The sequence below is a fragment of the Amblyraja radiata genome, chromosome 12 (genome assembly GCF_010909765.2).
Source record: "Amblyraja radiata isolate CabotCenter1 chromosome 12, sAmbRad1.1.pri, whole genome shotgun sequence".
Taxonomy (NCBI): domain Eukaryota; kingdom Metazoa; phylum Chordata; class Chondrichthyes; order Rajiformes; family Rajidae; genus Amblyraja; species Amblyraja radiata.
In genome coordinates, this window is record NC_045967.1 from 37,269,823 (window position 1) to 37,293,769 (window position 23,947).

General features: G+C 41.6%; 1 protein-coding gene across 2 annotated transcripts; it reads left to right on the plus strand.

Annotated features, from left to right (window-relative positions):
* Positions 1-295: 295 nt before the first annotated feature.
* LOC116979089 (tetraspanin-7-like) lies at positions 296-23,087 on the plus strand. 2 transcript variants are annotated; one of them, XM_033030537.1, is made up of 8 exons: positions 296-451; positions 10,836-11,024; positions 14,908-14,982; positions 15,697-15,783; positions 17,133-17,288; positions 18,457-18,540; positions 20,817-20,898; positions 21,990-23,087. In XM_033030537.1, the coding sequence occupies exons 1-7, from the start codon at positions 362-364 to the stop codon at positions 20,883-20,885; spliced, it is 750 nt and encodes a 249-aa protein (XP_032886428.1). In that variant the 5' UTR covers positions 296-361; the 3' UTR covers positions 20,886-20,898; positions 21,990-23,087. The 2 variants fall into 2 exon arrangements, with proteins under 2 accessions (XP_032886428.1, XP_032886429.1); XM_033030538.1 differs by having other exon boundaries at positions 300-451; positions 20,817-20,930.
* Positions 23,088-23,947: the final 860 nt, after the last annotated feature.

The following is a 23,947-nucleotide window of genomic DNA, read 5'->3' on the forward strand; positions in this document are numbered from 1 at the left end:
CAGCTTGTCTGTGAGTTAGTTGAAAAACATAATTTTCTCAAGATCAGGGGTGTTATAAAAGTCTGCCAGGTAGCGAGTAAAACTCCCTGATCCATTGCCAGCTCCTTGTTCAGTTCAGTTGGTGTCCCCCCGTCGGCTCGAGCGTTCAAATCCCATTCATCGTTCCAATGGGGGATGATTGACACCACCGATACTAGAGGAGTATCCTCTATAGTCTTTGATTGACACCTACACCGTGCAATGAGGAGGGCGGACGCGTGGTGGAGAGCGTCACTTCCGGGGCGGGGGTTAGACAGAGGGCCTCGTCTCGGCCCCTCCCCCTCCTTCCCCGGCAACTGTGAGCAGCAGCGTCGACCGCAACATGGCAGCGTCTTCAGCGCGGCGGCTACAGACCAAGCCTGTCATCACCTGCTTCAAAACCTTCCTTATTGTCTTCAGCTTTATTTTCTGGGTGAGTGCGTTGCGCGGGAGCAGGAGCACCTTCGGGACACAGAGGGGGCAAGCCCGGGGTAAAGGACAGCCTCCCCGGGGCTTCGAAGCGGAGCAGTCGCCACACAAAGGGATGCTCGAAATCCGGGCTCAGAGACCACTCACTCTCCCAGCAAGGATTTATTTACTCCCGAAAAAAACTCTCACCACAAGTTTGTAACTCCATTTAATCACCCATTCCTCTGGTTAAAAGATTTATAGAAACCCTGTATAGCGCATACAGGTATGTTTGGTATGTATTATATTAAAACAGTGAACCTAAACATTTTCTATTGACTCGTCCCAAGAGAAACGAATGCAATACGAGGAATTTTACTCTGAGCTCCTTTCGTAGCTGCTGGATTTTTATCTCCTTAGTTCTTCTGCGCTCAGAGCCGCTCTAATTCCTAACTCGGGAAGTTCCTATCGTTCAGTCAACTTTAGTTTAGTTTAGAGATCGTATAGCGCGGAAACAGGTCCTTCGGCCCACTGGGTCCGCGCCGACCAGCGATCCCCGCACACTAACACTATCCTACATTTACACCAAGCCAATTAACCTACAGACCTTTACGTCTTTGGAGTGTGGGAGGAAACCGAACATCTCGGAGCAACTCTACTGCTGCGCCACCGTGCAATTTGTTCCGAATGTGTTTTTTTTAATCAGTCTAAAAAAGGGACTTCTTTCGAAACGTCACCTATCCCTGTTCTCCAGAGATGCTGCCTGATCCGCTGAGTTAATCCAACATTGTCTTTTTTTGGTATGCCAGCACATGCAGTTCCTAATATTTCTGCTTTCGTACGTCGCTACCGGGTGTTATTTACTCGGTGAGACGAGGAAGTACCTCGCTCAACGAGGCACTGATTTATCCATTGTTGTCCACCCCCAAGGTAATTAACTACTGTATTAATATTTAACCCTTACTACGGTGCAGCCAAACAAAATCGTGAGTGTTCAGCGGCCAGGTAGAGGACTTTCGACTTTCACGATATCGTATTTGGATTTTCTCCATTATCCTATATTGTACATGTCTGTCCAACATTGCTCTTTTTGCTTAGATGTGTTCTACGAATTTTAAAACGCCTGGTAGGTATCCATCAAAGGGACCGATGTGAAGGCGCATAACCGAAGTAGTCTGCCCCTTTTCGCGTGAAGAAAATAGGTTTACTTTTGGCGGCCTCTAATTTGAATCTAATGCACAGCTTTGTTGGAATCTTTGCTTTCATTTGCATACAGAATAGTTCTAAACGCTTTTATGCTGAGTGTTCTTGAGTACATTGGTGTTGTTTAAACTTGTATGATCCAGATTGTTTTGCTCCGCAATCACTAAAATAATTGCATAACAGGATATTTGTAATAGAGCAAAGGTTTCATATACGGGCCGTTACACTAACACCTGACCCCCTGTTCTTGCATAAGTTAGACTGATTTATGGAGGTACATTCCAGATCACAAGCTAATCTCTTGTTTTATGTTTTGACATTTGGAATTGTAGAATGGTTACAGCACAGGAGAAGCCATTTGAGCCATCTTGTCAGTGCTATCCTGGCAGCAAAGCAACATGCTAGCTTCCTGGCCTTTTCTCTAGAAATCTTTGGCAAATGTTTCTACTTTGACTATTGTTGCAGTTCTCTCCTGGAGACTGCAATGGATTCTACCTCCACAGCATTTGCAAGAAATGATTTCCAGATTTGTGTGTATAAAAAGTTTTTCTCTTATCCATTATATTGAACCTGTAACCTGAAGTTCTCAAGACCCTTCATCAAAGGGAGCAAGCTCATGACAGCCACTCTATCATCCCATTTTGTATCCTGTCAATTATATAGTCCTCTCCAATATCTCATTGTAACCTTTAAATTTCCCTTTTAAACAATGTTTTGACTAAAGTTTTATTATGGCTAAACAGCTTTAATGTAAATTACAGCAAAAGTAAATTAAGTAACTACTTGTTATTGAAACGAGAGATAGATGGTGATGTGGAGAGATAAAGAACAATGAATGAAAGATATGCAAAAAACTAACAATGATAAAGGAAACTAGCTGTTTGTAGCGTGAAAATGAGAAGCTAGTGTGACTTGGATGGGGGGGATAGAAAGAGAGGGAATGCCTGGGCTTCCTGAAGTGAGAGAAATCAATATTTGTACCACTGGGCTGTAAGATGCCCAAGCGACATATAAGATGCTGTTCCTCCAATTTGAGTTTAGCCTCACTCTGACAATGGAGGAGACGTAGGACAGAAAGGTCTTTGTAGGAATGGGAAGGAGAATTAAAGTGTCCGGCAACCGGGAGATCGGGTTGGATCAGGTGGGCTGAATGAAGGTGTTCCGCGAAATGATCACTTATCTCGCTGATGTATAAGAATCCACATTTTGTACAACGGATACAGCAGCTGAGGTTGGAGGAGGTGCAAATGAACCACTGCCTAACCTGAAAGGATTGTCGGAATCCCTGGACAGAGGGAGGAGATATAATGACAGGTGTTGCATCTTCTGCGATTGCTGGGGAAGGGGTGGTTTGGGTGGGAAGAGATGAGTTAACCAGGGAGTTGCGGAGGGAACGGTCTCTGTGGAATGCGGAAAGGGGTGGAGATGGGAAAATGGCTAGTGGTGGGATCCCGGTGGAGGTGGCCGAATTTTCGGAGGATTATGTGTTGTTTGCTTATTTATTGCTATTAGTAATTGTTTTCTAGACTGAGGCTATAGTAAAATATTTAATTTTCAATGTCATTGTAACATTCTAAATCAGCAAGGTAGTTTGAGAAGCATTTAAAAGGGCATTTATGATCATGCATGATGTGTGGGTCCTTGTTGTTCATGTCGGGAACGTGTAAAGCAGCTCATTCTTCTGGACTTGCTTAATGCAGGAGTGTCGTTTTTTGCAGTTGAATGACCTGCAAGTTCAAATGTGGCATCAAGGAACTGCAGATGCTGGTTTACACAAAAGGACACAAAATGCTGGAGTAACTCAGCAGGTTGGACAGCATCTCTGGAGATAAGGTTCACTGGATCCTCCAGTTGCTAACCATTTTAATTCCCTTTCCCATTCCCATACTGACCTTTTTATGGTGGGCTACCTCCATTGCTAGAGTGAAGCCGCACACAAACTGGAGGAATAGCACCTCGTATTTCGCTTGGGTAGCTTACAATCCAACAGTATGCACCTCAAATTCTCCAATTTTAGGTAACCTTTAACAGCACACCCTTCCTTTTCTCTGCCACACCCAGCTTTCCTTTTCCAGTGCCCCACTTGGTTTTGCAGTTCCTTCCTAAACATCACCTATTCATTTTCTCCAGAGGTGCTGGCTGACTTGGTAACTTACTCCAGTACTTTGCGTCCTTTTGACCCGCAAGTTCAGGCAGTTTGTCATCAGAAGCTTTGGGCCAGTTGCGTGAAAATAAAATTGGCTCAAAAATATAGTTGCAATGAATTGTGATGCAATGTTTGCAATGTTGGGTTATTCCTCCCCAGTGGCAGAGTTGAAACAGTTTTGTAGAGAAATGCCTGGGACTTCCTTTTTGTATAAAGTAACTTCAAAAGTTAGATAATGTAATATGTGGAAATGTAGTAACAATGAAGAAGATAGTAATGGACAATACGATGACAAGGAATTTAATGACAATTAATGCATTTTGGTAGGATGAAAGGTGAACTAAACTAACAGTTTTGAGAATGTGTATACACTTTAGAAGATAGCAGGACAAGTTGATTATTAAACAATAGGGCTAATTAGTTTTTGGGAATAGAGGCATAGATGAAATATTTGTTAAAATAAATTTGCGTTGTATTTGGCTTTTTAGCCTTGGCTGCATTCTTGTCTTCAACCTTGGCACTTGCATTTTGACAAAATTATCATGTTTTGGGAGCAATTACTGGGGATTAACAATTTAAAAAGGAGACAATGGTGAAGCAGGAGTCCTTCCTAGAACACAGAAGGTTGCAAATATATCTTTATTATACCGTAGTGTTCAGTGTTGCATGGTTTTTATGCTAGGAAGTTGGAAACTGAGGTTAGTTTAGTTTAGTGGCACAGTGAAAAGTGCTTTTGTTGTTTGAAATAAGACAACTAGAAATCAGTTGACAAAGTTGGCTTGAGCAGACCAATTGATCTGCATAGGGTAGCCTCGACCAATGCAATAATGTGAATTGGTTAATACAAAAAAAATACAAAAAGGATTTTTTTGGGGGGGGTGAGGTTCTGGTGAAACGATAGATCACTTAAGATAAAATGTGTCTATAATACGCAAAAGTGTATTTGGTTATTATTACTGTTAAGTTTTGGCTACAATCAAGTAATTGTGGTTATTTGACCTTTTTCTTTTTATTGAACAAAGCTGTAAAATTGGCAGCCAACCTGTTGTCAGTACAAAGATTTTTGAAAAGATTGTGATCAGCATTCCTATGCATTTTAGGGGAAATGTCACCAAAGCCTGTTATCCTCTGCTTTGGAATGTTTCCAGCTCTTATCTATGACTTAATCATACTGTGTCCTTTTGGTCCCATTGCAAATCTTTTTGTTTTTGTTTAACACTTATTGAGCTGATCTTTTTTTTTTTAATTAATAAAATCTTTACCCAGTCCAGTATTATTGTCCAGTATTCAGGTTACTTCACTCAACCTTTTTTCCCCCCTAAAGATCTCTGGCACTCAATAGTTATCTAAACTCAGTATGATACTTTCCTTGACTCTATATAATAATAATAATAATAAATTTTATTTAATGGGCGCCTTTCATACATCTCAAGGACACCTTACATAGTAATCGGAATAAAAACATATAATCGGAGTAAAACAAGTAATTAAAGACATCACAATGACACAAATTAAAAACAGAATTCAATCCAAAAACAGAAAATCAAAAACACAGTGTGAAGAGAGAGCAGCGGCAACCAAATCGTGCCAGCGTCCACTCTCTCTTCACGGCAGCCATATATAACTCTTGATATGCCCTTGCTTAACAAATGTCTCCATCCCAATATTTCAAATTGTACCAACAAAACATTCTTCTTGTTTTTGCCATTTTCAAAGCCAAAAACATTGCATCAAAAGAAAGCCAATGAAAGTCAAAATAATTGCATTTAGGATGGCATAGTGGCGCAGCTGGTAGAGCTGCTGCATCACCGGGTGCTCTGGTTTCCTGCCACATCCCAAAGATGCGGCTTTGTAGGGGTAATTGGCCTACAATTGACTATTTTAAGTTTGATTTTTAATTCCAATTCTCCTTTTGCTTCCCTTTGAGTTGAGCTATCCAACATTTATTAACTATCTCTTATTTATCCCATTTCTCATCCAGCCTAAATAATATTTGGGTAAATTATCTTTTTAAGTATACATGTATTTTTAATTATAATTTAACATTGACTACATTGTTTATAACTGTTTAAATTGAAGGAACTTTGGTTGCTTTCCTGAATAATTCACTATTCTAGTATTACTTGAACACTGAGTTTTGTCTAAACTTGTTTTGTATGTATGTGTTTATGCCTTAACAGTTAAGTGCCTCTGACTAACCTTTTATGCGATTCATGTACCTTTGAATGTCCATCAAAAATAGATTTTTGGTTTTGTTTTTTCTTTCCAACCATTTTTCACCCAATTTGTTCCTCTCCTTATACTTAATAGTTACTCATTTTATTTCGAGTAAAATCTTCTTCAGATGAAAACTAAAAGCCATTGAGACAAGCCCAGCCGCTCCATTCTATCAGCATATGACAGTCCCGCCATCCCGGGAATTAACCTTGTGAACCTACGCTGAACTCCCTCAATAGCAAGAATGTCCTTCCTCAAATTTGGAGACCAAAACTGCACACAATGCTCCAGGTGTGGTCTCACTAGTGCCCTGTACAACTGCAGAAGGACTTCTTTGCTCTAATACTCAACTCCTCTTGTTATGATGGCCAACAAGCCATTAGCTTTCTTCACTGCCTGCTGTACCTGCATGCTTACTTTCAGTGACTGATGAACAACTTGACACCATTCAAATAAAAATCCGCCTTCCTGTTTTTGCCACCAAAGTGAATAACCTCATATTTATCCACATTAAACTGCATCTGCCCACTCACCCAACCTGTCCTCAAGTCACCCTGCATCCTCATAGCATCCTGCTCACATTTCACACTGCCACCCAGCATTGTGTCATCTGGAAATTTGCTAATGTTACTTTTAATCCCTTCATCTAAACCATTAATGTATATTGTAAATAGCTGCGACCCGTTAATCCCTACTCTTTGTTTCATGCCTGCCAACCAATTTTCTATCCATGACAGTACCCTACCACCAATACCATGTGCTCTAATTTTGCCCACTAATCTCCTATGTGGGACCTTATCAAATGCTTTCTGAAAGTCCAGGTACACTACATCCACTGGCTCTCTCTAGGCCATTTTCAAAAAATTCCAGAAGATTAGTCAAGCATGATTTCCCCTTCGTAAATCCATGCTGACTCGGACCGATCCTGTTACTGCTATCCAAATGTGCCGCTATTTCATCTTTTATAATTGACTCCAGCATCTTCACCACCACCGATGTCAGGCTAACTAGTCTATAATTCCCTGTTTTCTCTCTTCTGCCTTTTAAAAAAATGGGATAACATTAGCTACCCTCCAATCCACAGGAACTGATCCTGAAACTATAGAACATTGGAAAATGATCACCAATGCATCAATGATTTCTAGAGCCACTTCCTTAAGTACCCTGGTATGCAGACCATCAGGCCCTGGGGACTTATCAGCCTTCAGTCCCATCAGTCTACCCAACACCATTTCATGCTTAATGTGGATTTCCTTCAGTTCCTCTGATTTGAATTGAATTGATTTTATTAGGGACAGTGCATATTAATAAACATTTGCATGTAATATGCAAGATTGTAGCCAGTAACTAATTTCCATCTTTAGTCCCACACAAGGTAAACACATCCCAAACAAGGTAAAAACAAAAGACAAAAACAAAACAAACAATATGGTTTAGCCTGCAGTCATAACATAGAATAAATAACAAACAGTTTAAAGTCCCAAAGTCATTGTCTCTTCCCTCCTTGCTTTCCCTCTGCGCTGAGGCAATCCAAGCCTCCGATGTTATGACCCCGCTGGGTGATGGTAGGTAAGTCCCGCAGGCTGAATCCGAGCTCCGCAAACGGGCCGGTTCAAACTCCGTGGCTCGGGGCAGTCGAAGCTGCCGATGCTGCCGTCCTCCAGTCCAGCGGACGCAGCTGTAGTTGCGGGAGCTCCGGAAAACAGAACTCGAGCTCCCGATGATGTCGTCCACCGGCCCGCGGCCGAGCCTCCGAGGCTCCAAAGTCGGGTCGGAAGTTGTTCCGCACCGCAACCACAGCCCCGAAGTCGGCCAGGCTCGCGTTGGTAAGTCCTGGCTCTGCTCCACAGCCTCGAGGTCGGTCGCAGTTGGAGGCCGCCAGCTCCGCGATAGTCCTCAGCGCAGACGGACACGGAGACGGGGATACGGCAGGAAAAGTCGCATCCCCCCGAAGGAAGAGCCAAAAAACACACCACAACCACCCCCCCACAAACACACAGCCAAACAAACCGAAACAAACCGCAAAAACAGGACAAAAGAAAACAAAAAAACAGAAAAGACAAACGGACTGCAGGCGAGCCGCAGCTGCAAGGCAGCGCAGCCACTCCCATGATAAGTTTCACTTCTTAAAACAGACAAAATACAATGAGTTAAGGTAGACCATACAAGCTTTACTTTTACGTCAGACGGGAGTGGCTGGAGATACTACAGTCCAGAAGTATCCAGTGATACTTCTGGTTCTCCCAAAATACCACTCAAATTAACACTGAATCCTGGGGTCTTTTATTCAACAAGAGTCACGTACAGAGAATATCAGGGGCATTAGGTATTGTCCCAAGAAGCACCAGCCAAGTCCAAATATGGAGTTTTTCACCTTTTGCTTAAAACCAAGCATTCCAAAGACATTAGCCATAGTCCCAAGATGCAATAGTTCAGTCCTAACAATTAGCTGTTTTTCTGTGCTAGCTGGTGTCTTGTCCTGTTATCAGTTTGTTCCCCTAGCTGGGACTCTCTTATCTGATTAGACTCTTCAACCAGAAAACTTGTCTTAAAAAAAACAAAAGCAAAGCCACAAAAATTCGGTCAAGCATCCCAGCAAGCAATGCAATAGCAATTAGCTCTTTCATTACAGAAAGGGTTAAATATGGCAGCAAACGATATAATAGCGATTAACTCTTTCACCTCTGTCACCCTAGGTCCTCTGGCCACTAGTACATCTGGGAGATTGTTTGTGTCTTCCTTAGTGAAGACGCATCCAAAGTATCTGTTCAAGTCATCTGCCATTTCCTTGTTCCCCCATAATAACTTCACCTGTTTCTGTCTTCAAGGGTCCAACTTTGGTCTTAACTAATTTTTTCCTCTTCACATACGTAAAGAAGCTTTTATATCCTCCCTTATTTTCTTGGCTGGCTTACTTTCATACCTCATATTTTCTCCCCGTATTGCCTTTTTTGGTATTTTCTGTTGCTCTTTAAAAGTTTCCCAATCCAACGCCATCTGAAAACACTTGAAAAGTTCCATCAACGATGTCTTCATAGCAGCTTAAATATCAGTTGGGAAGTCAGAAGGACCAACGTCAGCATGCTGAATGAAGCGAAAACATCTAGCATCGAAGCCTTCGTCATCAAGAACCAACTAAGATGGGTCGGTCATGTTGTTCGGACGGAAGACGAGCGTCTACCAAAGCAAACCTACTCCCAGCTTAAAGAAGGCAAACGGAAAAGAGGCGGACAAAAGAAGAGATTCAAGACGCCTTAAGCTAGCATGATGAAATGTGAAATCGACATCGACAATTGGGAAACCAATGCCAAGGACAGGAAACTCTGGCGAACCATCATCCAAGAAGGAACAGCGACTTTTGAAGCCAAGAGATGCACAGAATTAGAAGAAAAGAGAAGAAAACGGAAAGAGAGGCAGCAACAACCAAAGCCCGATCTGCCATCTGGAATTACCTGTCCTGAATGTTGAAGAACTTTCAAAGCCAGGATTGGACTCATAAGCCACCCGAGAGTCCATAATAACAACAGAACGTAGACCATCATCCTCGACCTCGAGTGATAGCCACGACGATTGATTTTAAATGGCCAGATGGCTCCATTTTCAAAATGCTGTGGTTCCAGGAAAATTGGGAAGAGTTCCAATTTCAACAGGTGCCTAAAATTCCCTTTAAGGGTGCAATTTTTACTACAAAAATAAAATAAGGGTCAATGTTGAAATTATTTGTGATGTTTTGGCTATTTGGTGCACTGTTTGCATCAGACTGGTGCTGATTAGGATTAGGTCTGCTGATTTAATTAGGTGTCAGATGGGCTGACTAGGTTAATTAATTTAGTTAAATATCTAATTTCCACTACAGCCTCACCTGTCCATCATATTTCTCCCTAAAAATGCTTTGCCTGTTTTACATTGGAATTTATAAACTCTACTTTCAATTGTAAGATGGGTCAGAAGCTATTTGCAAACTTTCTGTATGATCATTAAAGCATGTAATAACCCTGGTGCATGTTGTCGCAGTTCTCCATTGGTGGGGGGAAAGAACTTGAGACCACATTAATCTATTTCTGGATCCATAAATTCAAGTTTCCAGGCATTACTATTTTTTCACTCTCCTGAATACTTCTTGCAAAGGTATTATATTCAGTGGTATGGTAGAACTTTTAAATACCAGTACAATATAATTATTTCCTTCACTACTGACTACTTTGGATTGTTCATAGGTGATAGGAGCAGAATTAGGCCATTCGGCCCATCAAGTCTACCCCGGCATTCAATCACGGCTGATCTATTTCTCCCTCAACCCCATTCTACTGCCTTCTCCCCGTAACCCCTGACACCCATACTAATCAAGAATCTATCTATCTCTGCCATAAAATATATCATTTGACTTTGCCTCCCCAGCCCTCTGTGGCACAGATTCACCACCCCCTGACTGAATAAATTCCTCGTCTCCTTCCAAAATAAATGTATGCCCTTTTACTCTGAGGCTATGACCTCTGGTCTTAGACTCTCCCACCAGTGGAAACATCCTCTCCACATCTGCTCTATCCAAGCCGTTCACTATTGTCTGATTGTATAGCTGAAAACTGGTTTGTCTATTTAGTTATGGAAATATCTAATTGTTGTATGGGAATCTACAGAATTGGAAGTTTTTTTCTGTGCTTCAATGATGATCTCTGACAATGTAGTCAACGTACAGTGTAATTTAACTTAAAACGATATTAGTGATTCGACAGTTCTAAGAAATACTTTTTAAAATTGTTTAGTTAAACAGAAGTGTTGCAACAAACTTGAGTGCATTTCTGACCAATATGTATTTTATCCCACCTTTTATCTCTTTTCGCAGTTTGCAGGTACTGTGCTTTTGGCAGTGGGTGTATGGGGCAAAGTGAACTTGGAACACTATCTGCCTTCAGTAGCTGAAAAAAGTACAAATGTTCCCTATGTGCTCATTGGAACAGGTGCAGCCATCATCATATTTGGCTTCTTTGGATGTTTTGCAACATGTCGAGGTAGCACTTGGATGTTAAAACTAGTAAGTCTCTTTTAAATCTGTTAATATATGTCAAGGCTAATTGTCTTTGGGTGTGGTATAATTATGCATGTTTTCAAGTAAAAGATTATGTAAAACACCTCAAAGTTCATAATTATGGTTGCAAGAATTAGCTATGTATGTCTTCATGTCTCCTTTACTGTTAAATTAAAGATCATGGCTTATTTATCATATTCCACACCTTTGGGGGGGACGGGTGAATGGTGGAATATGGCTCCCATTTAGTCTAGGCTCATTCTAAACCCATTGGCCCGTATTCTACTAATTGCAAAGTTAGACTTTCCTTAAACTCACCTTAAACCTGCCGCTCGGTCTAACTAAACCCGATGCTCGGTTTAAGAAAAATTTGGTATTCTGGTAGCGAGGTTTAGTTAGACTAAAGTCTAAGGCGAGTCTAACTTTAGACTGTGGTTTTAGCTGAGTCTAAAGTTAGACTGAGTTTTAGTTGCCATGGTGACGATGTCTGCTTGTACTGCACATGTGCAATTCAATAGCAGAAGCTCGAGCAGACGACAACTTCAACATGGCTGACAAAAAGAAACAGCGGAAAGGAAACTGGGACGCCAGCGAGAAATAATTTCTCCTGACCTTACTAGCAGATAAAATTACAATTATCGAGAAAAAAAGGTGCAATTTCCGGGTAACAATTGAAAAGAACAAGGCATGGGATGCTATTTATTCGCAATTTCAGTCGCGGTTTGGCAGCCGCAGAGATCTTCATGACCTTCGTGAGCAATGGAAGAGAATGACGTTGCAAGCGAAGGTAGAGTGGTCTTCTCACAAGAAGAGCGTGAAACAAACGAGTGGAGGCCCAGTCCCGATGGTAGGCCGCATGGAGAGGGCGAAGATGCGAAGCGTCAGAGTGATCGCGATGACTGTCGACTTCGAGTTAATTTTATTAAATTAATTAACTCTTCTGATAATCACTTTTTCAAAAGAACGAATATTTAATACATTCTAAGTTCAATCACCCCATTAAATTACACGTTTAACAAAACAACACTACTTACCAACAGCATAGAATCTGAGCGCGTCAGCACTTGCACATTCACTGGTATACCATCTGATCTTCGCCTAGAGAATACAGGTCAGCTCATTGATGATGAATGTTGCTGTTTCTTTTGTGAAACTATACCTTTTCAAGAATGCGTCATTGTCGTACTTAAAAAAAAGGATTAGCGTATTCAGCGACATGATTCTCCAGTCTCCCAGCTTATAGGGCAATCCTTTCGATCTCATCAAATCGTTCTGCTCTCTGCAGTGCTTCCAGCTCGTCGGCCATTTTTTCTCTCCGTAGCGAGCTTAAACCTTCGCAAGTTAGACTCTAGTCTAAGGTCAGTCTAAGCTTTGGCGATTAGTAGAAAGACAACTTAGTCTAAATATCAGGGATTTAACAGGGACCCGCCATCGAGTCTATATTGCAGTTAAACCTGCGTTGGGTTTAAAAAAATTAGTAGAATACGGGCCTTGAATCTAGTTTATCTCTCCTTGTACAATTTCCATTGATGTTATAGCAGAAAAGCACCAAACTATGGAGCTCATACTACCTTCCAAGGCCAAACCATCTTCTCCCTTTATTGTGAATCCAGAAATACTTAAATCTTTTCTCTAAAGCAAGTGCATTCTTGAATAGAAATCAAAAGGTCCATGTACTTCTCCAAGATTGGTTTCTGACCACTGTGTAATCGCAATAAGGTGCAAACTTTTTTGTCATAAAGAATATAAGGAACAGAAGTGGCCACTTGAACCTGTTCCACCATCATGACTAAACTGATCTTGCCTTGATACCACTTCCTGTTTGTTCCCGGTAATTTTCAGGATGTCCCATTCTTCAAAAAATATTCTTGCCTTGACGTTATTGCCTTCTGTTGCACTGGATTTCTGTGGTTGAGAAATCCACCTGCTGGGCGGGAGCAGGGAGGACGAATGACCGGGGTTGGAGAAGTCTTTGATTATGTTGGCTGGTTCTCCAAGGCAACGTGATGTGTAGATGGAGTCGATGGCGGGAAGTCTGGTCTGTGGTGGACTGAGCTGCATCTACAACTCTCTGCAATTTCTTATGGTGTTTGGCAGAGCTGTTACCAAACCAAGCGGTGATGCAACCCAACAGTATGCTTTCTGTGGTGCATCTGTGGGAGTGTCAGTCACTGGAGTCATGCCAAATTTTCTTGGTCTCTTCAGGAAGAAGCAGCGTTGGCTGGCACATCAATGTGGTTGGTCGACAACGTATCATTGGTTATATTAGCACCAAGGAATTTGAAGCTCAACCATTTCCATGCTTTTTTTAAAGTCAATAATTAGCTGCTTTGTCTTGTTGACACTGAAGGAGAGGTTATTGTCTTGACGTCATCTCCTTCCTGTACTGTCTCGTCATTGTTTGTAATCTGAACCACCACATTGTTGTCGTCCGCAAACCTGTCGATGGAATTAGAACTGAATTTGGCCATACAGTCGTGAGTTTAAAGGGAGTATAGCGGGGACAGAGAATGCAACAATGTCCAGTTATGGTGGAGGAGATCTTGCCATCCATCCTCACTGAGTGTGTGTCAAAGTCGAGAAGCCAGTGCCAGAGATGGGAGCTGCTTCCTAGATCCTGGAGTTTGGTGATAAGTTTGAATGGATTATGGTGTTGAAGGCAGAGCTATAGTCAATAAATAGTAGTCCTTGTATTCTAGATGTTCCAGAGATGAGTTTAGAGCCAGGGATATGGTGTCTGCTGTGGACCTGTTGCAATGGTAAGCTACCTGCAGTAGATCAAAGCTGACTGGAAGGCTGGAGTTAATCAGCTATCACCAGTCTCTTAAAGTACTTCATGATGGAGGATGTCGGAGGCACTGTATGGTAGTCATAAAGACATGCCACCTTTTCAGTCGCACCCAAAGCACTGCAGGGCTGATGGCACGCCAGCGGAAAATGCGTTGAGTTCATCTGGGAGGGGCCATTGTTGCCAGCAATACTGCCCATCTTGGTTTTGTAGCTGTTTATAGCATGCAAGCTATAATTTCACACAGAAAATTCCCTCTTGGCATTCTTAATGAATCTGCAAAGGTTGTGGTTTTGTGGTAAGACTTCACGACTCTTAAGTTACTTTCCCTTCATTGCAAAGGCCAGGATTCGATATGTCATCTTAATTACTTGCCATTCACGCATGCTAACTTGGTTCTGTATGTGGGGATACTAAAATCTCCCATAGCAGTATTTTAATGGTGTCTATTAAGCTAAACATTCAGCTTTTCTACTTTGGTCGGAAGTCTTCCTTCCCTTACCCTCAGCCCCCTTATATTCTACTAAATTTTTGGAAATGTTACCTTCCTACATCCTTTGCTTTGTGTTCTTGCAGCTTGCTTTTTAACCTGTCTGAGCACAATTGGTATAAATAAAAATCAGTGCACATCAGGAAGATATGTTAGCAATATTTCATACTCTTCTCTGCATTCTTGCATTTCCAGTAAGAATAAGGATAGTGATCTGTTTGATCTTGATTGAACCACAATGAGTCTCCGCATTCAGCGGTCATCCTGTGTCATTTCACCAGTTTCAATGAAATTTAATTACCTGATACGTTCCCTTTGGCAATCTGAAGGGAATACATCCTTAAATGTTCCCTCCAGCTATAACCCCCACCCCCCTTCTAACACTTCCATGCAACCACCTGAGATTCTAAAACCCATCTAGTTACTTTTTTCATTCTGAAATGATTCCATTCAGTTTTTGAGATGCATGTTCTTTAGTTTTATCTTTCAATCCTCGTGTCAGGCTCCTGGACAGACACCCTTATGGGCCATTAAAAAAACAAAAAACTTTCTAAATGACATGTCTTCTTCCACTGTAAAGTGAAATATGCTAATTTGTATTCTTTTCCTAGTATGCAATGATCCTGTCGCTACTGTTCTTGGCACAACTAGTAGCTGGAATTTCTGGATTTGTCTTTCGGCATGAGGTAAGGACATATTTGCCTTTTATCAAATAATATATCCTTTGTTTCATTTTCAAATGCATTGAGCGGGCATTGTGGTTTTGTTGTCAGAAGACCATCCTCAATTCCTTTGGAATTGCACATAATACTGAGAGCTAATAGGATTTACCTGAAAAGTAACAATGCAAAATAAAACTCCATAATGGAATGCAAAGCAAAAATATAATATCAGAAGTGCTCTCTCGATCAAGGTCTTTTTCTTCATGGATGTTGCTGGACCACCTGAATGTTTCTGGTATTTTCTGTTTTTAGTGAAAGGTTGTGTATAGGATAAAGAACAAATAAATTCAAAAGATCAGAGACTTTTCAGCAGCTGAATTTGGAAATACCAGGAAGATTTTTTGTTGTGGCTATCATCGTACCTAAACACAATTAAAATTGACAATATAGTGGGAGAAGGGGTACATTTGTATTTTTTTGCAGATCTTCGAAGGAGTGGCTAGTTAGACCAGTTTGATTGCTACAGTTTTGATCGTTGTAGATCCAAACTGTCTTGGCTAGCCCAATACGAAAAATTGTCAAGCAAATTATTGTAAATGCAACTGCAGTTCTTAATTCCTTGCATTTTTAAATAAGGAAACTACAATTGTTGTGTGTTGAAGTTTCCCAAGTTCTTGTTTGTTAAATTTTAGCAAAGCTTTTATTTGCAATTTAGTTGTTTGTGCATTTGTATTTTAGATTAAAACCATTTTTAGGGAAACCTTTCAAGATGCTGTAGAGAAATACAATACAACAGAGTCCACAGTGGATTACATCCAGCAAAATGTAAGTAACATGGAAATACATTTTACTAACTAATCAGTTCATTTTGACACAAAGGAGGTTTGGTGTCCATATCGAGTCAGTGCTAGTCTAATGAACTATAAGTTAATTATCTCTATTTCTTACATCCCTGCTCTTTTTCTACAAATATTTATCAAGTTTCCATCTTTGAATCCAAGATAACTATTGAATTTGTACCCGGCACAATATTATTATTCCATCCTAGCCGTATTTGGTTACAGATTTGCAATGTGGCTTATAGTTTTTAGTTTAGAGATACAGTGCGGAAACAGGCCCTTCTGCACACCGAGTCCGCTCCAACCAGCGATCCACGTACATTAACACCAACCTACACACACTAGGGACAATTTTACACATGCACCAAGGCAATTAACCTACATACCTGTACGTCTTTGGAGTGTGGGAAGAAACCGAAGATCTCGGAGAAAACCCACACTGGTCACGGGGAGAACGTACAAACTCCATATAGACAGCACCCGTAATCGGGATCAGACCAGTGTCTCCAACGCTGCAAGCGCTGTAAGGCAGCAACTCTACCACTGCGCCACCGTGACGTCCTTTTTTAGATTTCAGTCACATACTAATCTGTCATTCCTGGGACTTTTCTTTTAAATATTTTTGATCAGATGGGATGAGTGAACCAAGGAGTTGCGGAGGGAGTGGTCCCTGCAGAAGGCGGAAAGGGGTGGAGATGGGAAGATGTGATTAGTGGTGTGTTCCTGTAGGAGGATAATATGTTTGATGCGAAGGCTGGTGGGGTGAGAGGTGAGGACCAGGGGAACTCTGTCCTTGTTCCATCTGGGGGGGGGTGGAGAGCAAGAGCAGAACTACAGGACACACAGGAGACACATGTGAGGGCCCCATCTATGCCAGAAGGGTGGAACCCATGTTCCTTGACTATGCGAACATCTAAGATGGCCTAGTATGGAACATCTTATCTTTGGAGTGGGGACTGAGGAATTAAGTAGGGAATAACAACTGTGCAAGAGGCAGGGTGGGAAGAAATGTAGTGCAGATAACTGGGAGTCGGTAGGTTCGTAATTGATGTCCGTCGATATTCTGTCTCCTGTGATGGAGAGATCAAGAAAGGGGAGAGAAGTGTCTGAGATAGTCCACGTGAATTTGAGGGCAGGGTGGAAGTTAGTGTTGAAGTTAATAAAGTCCTTAATATCTGCACATGTACAGGAGGCAGCCCAGATGCAATCAGATATATAGTGGAGAAAAGGATGGGGGATAGGGCCAGTGTATGCCTAAAATAAGGGCTGTTCGACATGCCCGATAAAAAGACACGAGTGCCCATGGCTTTAACACATGGACTATTTGTTTTCCAGTTGCATTGTTGTGGTGATCAAAACTACACTAGTTGGATTGACACTGTGTACTTCAAAAGAAATGGAATTCCAATTAGCTGCTGTAAAAATGTCAGTGACTGTAAAGTTGAAGATCTGAAAAACATGACAATTGCCATAGACAAAGTCTATAAAAAGGTATGACTATATGCTCCATTTTCTAAGTTAATGCAACAGCCGTTTTTTTCAGTTTGAAATGTAATTCACAGTCCACGTGGTATATCTTCAATGTTTTGAGATAAATATGCTTGTGCTATAATCTGATTAATTTTTGGTGAGGGGTTGGTTATCGGCAGGTGTGCGAGTGCTCAAAATGTAAACTTGTGGTCGTGTTTTATTTAGAAATGGTTTGGTTAATTTGTATTTTCTGTCTAGATTCAAGGACAGCATTTAAAGGGCCTGTCCCACTTGGGCGACCTAATCTGCGAGTTCTGGCGAGTTTGCCCTCGACTCGTACTCGCAGCATGGTCTTCATCTTCTTTCGTGTGGCGTGCACAGCGTAAAGTTGTAGGACAACTTGTTCTATTTGATCTTCTGTTTGTGCACGGCGAGTTGATTGCATTAGTCGAATCAGGGCGGACCACGTGAAGGTTGCAATCCTCCACCCCGCAGCATGGTCGACACGACGTCGCAGGAGGTCTTCGTAACTCTCCTTCATGCTTGAGAGTGGTCTCCGCATACGCGAGCCCTCAGCTAGGTCGCGGCGTTCAATATGTTAAAAAAAAATGCCCGCGAGTAAAAAAAGGTCGCCATGGAAAAAATCGATACTTTTTTTTACTCGTAGGATTAGTCGTAGTAGGTCGGCATGTTAGTCGTAGGTAATCGAAGGTAGTCGTAGATAGTCTTCATCATAGTCGAAGGAGGTCGTCTTCACTCCACTATTCGATGTCCAATTTTCCCGAAGTTAGTTGAAGCTGGTCTTCAACGTGTCATTTTTTCAAACTCTTTTAAACTCGCCAATTAGGTCGCCCAAGTGGGACAGCCCCTTAATCATGCCTTTTCCATCCTTCTCTGTCTGAACACCCACCACCATAAACTGCTTAAATTCTCCTTCCACATGAGGTGATTCATATGAGTATGTAAAATTTGTTTTATTAGACACTTATTTTTATCACTAGTAAGGAATTGGAAGCGCTTATCTTGCTCATTCCTTTGAAATATAATAAAATAGGATGTAGTATTTACATGCTTGAAGCTGGCATTTTACCTTTTATGAACTGATTTTCTATTAAAAATAGCTTCTGATGGGCCACTACCTGATTTGCCACTCTTTACTACAATTTCTTTTTTTTTAAATTCATGCCAGGGATGCATCCAATTGTTTGTTAACCTCATGGAAACTAATGTTGGAATAATCGCTGGTATTGCTTTTGGAATTGGTTTTTTCCAGGTACGTTTTTCTTTGCTTAACAACTATTTCAATGTCATGGACTTGGTATGAACGTGCTTTTAATGTTTTGTGCCTTTAGAAGTAAAACTTGGTAAAGGAGTTTGATCAGAGCAATTTCATCAATGCATGTCCACTTCTTTCCCAAGGTTAATTCCCGGGATGGCGGGACTGTCATATGCTGAGAGAATGGAGCGGCTGGGCTTGTATACTAGGGCTGCAGGTGAACTTCTGCCGCACCTGGAAAGATTGCTTGGGTCCTTGGAGTCAAGGGGGAGGTAAAGCGACAAGTGTAGCATTTCCTGCAGTTGCAAGGGAAAGTGCCAGGTGAGGGGGTGGTTTGCGTGGGAAGGGATGAATTGGCCAGGGAGTTACGGAGGGAGCAGTCTCTGCGGAAAGCCGACAAGGGAGGAGATGGGAAGATGAGGTCAGTGGTGGGATCCCACTGGTACACAAAGCTGGAGAAAATTAGCGTGTGAGGCAGCATCTATGGAGCGAAGGACTAGGCGACATTTTGGGTCGAGACCCTTCTTCAGACTGATGTCCGGAGGGGGGGGGGGGGGGGGTGGAAGAAAGGAAGAGGCGGAGACAGAAGGCTGTGGGAGAGCTGAGAATGGGATGGGAAGGAGGGAGAAAGCAAGGGCTGCCTGAAATTAGAGAAGCCATTGTTCATACCGCTGGGGTATAAACTACCGAAGCGAAATATCAGGTGTTCCTCCAATTTGCGGTGGGCCTCACTCTGGCCATGGAGGAGGCCCAGGACAGAAAGGTCGGATTCGGAATGGGAGGGGGAGTTGAACTGCTGAGCCACCGGGAGATCAAGTTGGTTATTGTGAACTGAATGGAGGTGTTGTGCGAAGTGATCGCCAAGCCTGCGCTTGGTCTCACCGAGGTTGATCATACGCTGAATAATCCAACCACATTTTTGTTTGGAAGTGGAAAGAAATAATAGAAATTGCATTCATTGCAACGTGTAAAAAGAGATGAGATACTGTATTATAATTTTGCTGCATGTCATTGTGGTATATATCATGTCTTGATTGGTGAATAAGTTTAGTTTGTGACTTTATTTGAAGCAGAAATAATATGTGAATGCTTCATTGACCATAATTCCGACTGGTAACTACGCACTTCGTCCGAGCACATTATCGCACATGTCATGCAAGCCGTCTTGAATGACCACCTAAACTGTTATTTGGCAACCTAAAAAGCTGGGTGGGCTTGCATCAGGGGAAAAAAAAGTTAAGTGAGAGCCCTGTATACTCTGGAATTTAGTAGGATGAGAGGCGTTCTTATTGAAACATAAGATTATTAAGGGTTTGGACACCCTAGAGGCAGGAAACATGTTCCCGATGTTGGGGAAGTCCAGAACCAGGGGCTACAGTTTAAGAATAAGGGGTAAGCCAATTAGAACTGAGATGATGAAACACTTTTTAACACAGCGAGTTGTGAGTCTGTGGAATTCTCTGCATCAGAGGGAGGTGGAGGCCGGTTCTCTGGATACTTTCAAGAGAGCTAGATAGGGCTCTTGAAGATAGTGGAGTCGGGGGATTTGGGGAGAAGGCAGGAACGGGGTAGTGATTGTGGATGATCAGCCATGATCACATTGAATGGCGGTGCTGGCTTGAAGGGCCGAATGGCCTACTCCTGCACCTATTGTCTATTGTCAATGGTTTAAGTATTTGTCCCCAATTCATGTTTGAGACCCCTGACTAAATCAAAATCTCTCCATTTAGAGATGATGATTTCTCTAATATATATGAGAGGCATGTCAGAGTTTTGCACACTTGTAATGGAAATTTATTTTTATGGGTAGGTAAAAATTGGTTGTGAACCCACTGAAGGGAAAGGATATACAAGTAGCGCAAAGTGACATTAATTAAAATGATTAAGAAGGAACTGCAGATGCTGGAAAAATCGAAGGTAGATAAAAATGCTGGAGAAACTCAGCGGGTGAGGCAGCATCTGTGGAGCGAAGGAATAGGTGACGTTTTGGGTCGAGGCCCTTCTTCAGATAGCATCCTTCGATACCTTAGCAACAATCTGGAAAGATAGATGATTGAATTGTTATACTTGCTCACACTGATCATGTGTGCTGAAGAGTTGCACCACAAGATAATTTGTGGTCATTGTGCCACACATTAAGGGGCCTAGGATGAAAGTCATGGACTGAATTAATAGAGCCAGTATGGTGCCAAGTGGCGGTTAGTCTACATTGTTTACAAATGACTTTCCTTCCATTTGAACAATTTTTACTTTGTTCTTCTTACTCTTTGCAGTTGATTGGAATCATGCTGGCCTGTTGTCTATCCAGATACATCACAAACAACCAATATGAAATGGTTTAAAGGATTTAACCAGGTAATGTGAATTAAGTAACTATACAATTCCAGGTGAGTTCCCCCCCCCCATCTCCCCGAAAACAAAACCTAAACTGCACCATAATAATCCCGCATAGTAATAGGTGCTCTTAGCTGCTGATGCATTTAATGAAATGGTCATACTATAAATGTATTTGCAATCTCTGGCCAGCATCTTGAATGTCCAAACCTTTAGAAATTGGAGCGATGAAATTTTCAGACATGTTTCTGTGATCATTTGGAACAAAATATGGACAGTGCTGTTGGGAATATACAGTATCTATTCCTCACGTCAAATTTGGCTCCATGTTCATGGGACTTTTCAAAAATACATTCCCTTTTGGTTATCAAATCAATAAGCAACTAATAGCTTGAAGTATGGCCTGAACACCGTCACTCTCTTGAAGAAGTCTCATCAGCGGCTGTATTTCCTGAGGTCTCTACGGAGAGCTAACGTCTCACAGCCGCTGCTGCTGTCCTTCTATCGATGCGCCGTGGAAAGTATCCTCACCTATGGAATCCTGGTGTGGTTTGCCAGCTGTACTGTGGCTGAGAGGAGGGCGCTGCAGAGAATTATAAAAACTGCGCAGCGCATTACAAACGCTAATCTGCCCTCCTTGGATGACATATACAAGGCCCGATGCTTGCGCAGGGCCATAAATATCAAGAAGGACACATCCCACCCTGCCAACCACCTTTTTACTCTGCTACCCTCGGGGAGGCGACTCAGGTCTCTGCAGGCTCGCACCGGTAGACTAAAAAATAGTTTCTACCCATGTGCAGTAAAAGAGCTTAACTCCAACAGTGAACACTGGGAAGCAAGAAGTAACTTCGAGGAATACCGCTAAATTCTTTTAAACTATTTAAAAAATGTATCTATTATTTTACTATTAACTGTACATATGTGTATTGGTTGTCGTGTTGTATTTCTTTTAACGGAGGAGAAGCAAATGGAATTTCGTTGCTCAGTTTTGTGCAATGACAATAAACATATTCTATTCTATTCTATCTCTTGAAGTGCTTTAATTATGGTTACTACCTTTTTGATACTACTGGTTACTGATTTATTTATTTTTTCTGTTGATTTAATAGACCAAAACCTCTACAGTTAAAGGAACCAAGCCAACAGACATGTTCTCTCCATGCAAAACTGATTGTGTACATGGTTTTGCATGCTTATGGTGTAACGTGCCGCAGTAATAGTGTTTAAACTTTATACATATATCTCTTGAAGTTTAGATGTATATGAGGCTGTACTGGTTAGTAAGAAATGTAGGAATCTGTTCAATCAGAAAAGCCTCATAGTTTAATTGTCACTTACTACCTTGAGCTTTCTGTGCATTGGAAATTTTCTTGGCTTTTGATTAATGTATGATTATTGTCTTATCAAAAACAAAATCTTTTGTCACACAGACTGAAGGTTTTACATATTTTTACAAAATTAAAGTTCATCCTTTTGGAATGAATGGAATACTAATAGTATTTTTCTACACTACTCGATAGCAGCTGATTTACAGAGACTATGGCCTTTGAAAGATGAAGCAAATATTTTGTTCTAAAATTGTGAATAATTATTTCTGATTCTTCCTGTTTTGTTCACTTCCCACCCCTCCCCCACCCTAGTCACATGCAGAAACTTAGGCATGCATAAGACTGCTTAATTAGGACTGTCATACAAATTGGAATCTAGCAAAAGTATCTAATTCACAGGCGTTTTTATTAATCACCCACAAAAGAACATACAAGTGGTAAATGTACTATCCGTTTGTTCTTGATTACATCTTATTCCATTGATACGGTTTTTTTTTAAATTCTGAAATGCACTTTGAGAATAGTCTGGGCTGATCACAAACAAAATCTGAATGCTTCAGCTGCCTTGTCACTTCATCGGTGGAAATGGCAGCAAATTTGCATCACCTTTAGTTAAAAGACTGTCGAAAGTAAGTATGTGTTTCTAGAGTATGATTTTAAAGGTAAAGTGCTACAATTTTCCTGCCCATCTCTTCCCGATTCATGCATCTTAACAGTTTAGTAAAGATTTCCTACTTTGTTCACTAATTCTTTCTCATCTTGAGCACTGGACTAAGCCGTATATACAGAGAAGAGCTCCAGTATAATCGAAAATGTAATACTTTTCAGTGTATGTAGTAAGCCATCTGATTTTAAAAATAAACTAATTGTTGGAGCTAAGTATTGTTTTGTGATCATTTCTGTATCCCATACCATTTTTGTGTATTGTATTTGTGCACCACATACTCCTATAGCTATTCTATGTTTGTTATTTTTGAGCTTGGGACCAGCATTTGGTGCTAAGACAGGTTTTGCTTTGAGTTTGTGTACAATCCAGTGAGCTAGAAAGGGAATAGGATGGACTTTGCATTTTTGACTGCATTATTGTATAGCTGATATTTGCTGACTTGTTCTGTGCACTAACTACCCAGATTCATGTTGGCATTCAATATATGGACATTGAGCACGTTGGTGTATGTCAGATTCGATTTTCAGATATTTTTTCAGATTAGATTTTTGGCCTTTGATTCCTGGGTCCGCCGAAACCACACGCTGAAACTCCGTGTTTTTTTCCATTTCGCTAGCGATTTCACTTTTACATTCGCTAATCCACCCATTAAATTTAGACATTTTTATGTGCATATTTTTTAATAAAATCATCCTCTTCCCCTCTCCCCTCCCCTTCCCCTCTCTGCCTCCCTCCCCACTCTCTCCCCATCTCCCTTCCTCCCCCACCCTCCACCGCTCACCCACCCATCCTCCCCTCCACCCCCTCTCCCTCTGTCTCTTGCCCCTCTCTCTGTATCTCCCCATTCTCTCTCTGCCCTCACTCTCTTACCCACCCCCCCCCCCCCTCTAGACGCGCCTGCGAGTTGGGGGCTATGCATCAGTGGATATGGCGGTTATGGGGTAAAAGGAGCAAATTAATAATATTAATATAATATCAAGGGGGGTAGTGAGCGTGTGTGCGGGATGGTAGTGTGTGTGACGCCACATGCTGGCCCCTTCCCCCCCTGCAACCGCACATTGGGGGAACAGAC

Bases quoted from the DNA above. Each gene is read 5' to 3' on its own strand.
- LOC116979089 (XM_033030537.1), top strand. From the start codon at position 362: ATGGCAGCGTCTTCAGCGCGGCGGCTACAGACCAAGCCTGTCATCACC. The intron at 11,025-14,907 runs GTAAGTCTCTTT...TTCTTTTCCTAG, and splicing joins GCACTTGGATGTTAAAACTA to TATGCAATGATCCTGTCGCT. The intron at 15,784-17,132 runs GTAAGTAACATG...TTTGTTTTCCAG, and splicing joins TGGATTACATCCAGCAAAAT to TTGCATTGTTGTGGTGATCA.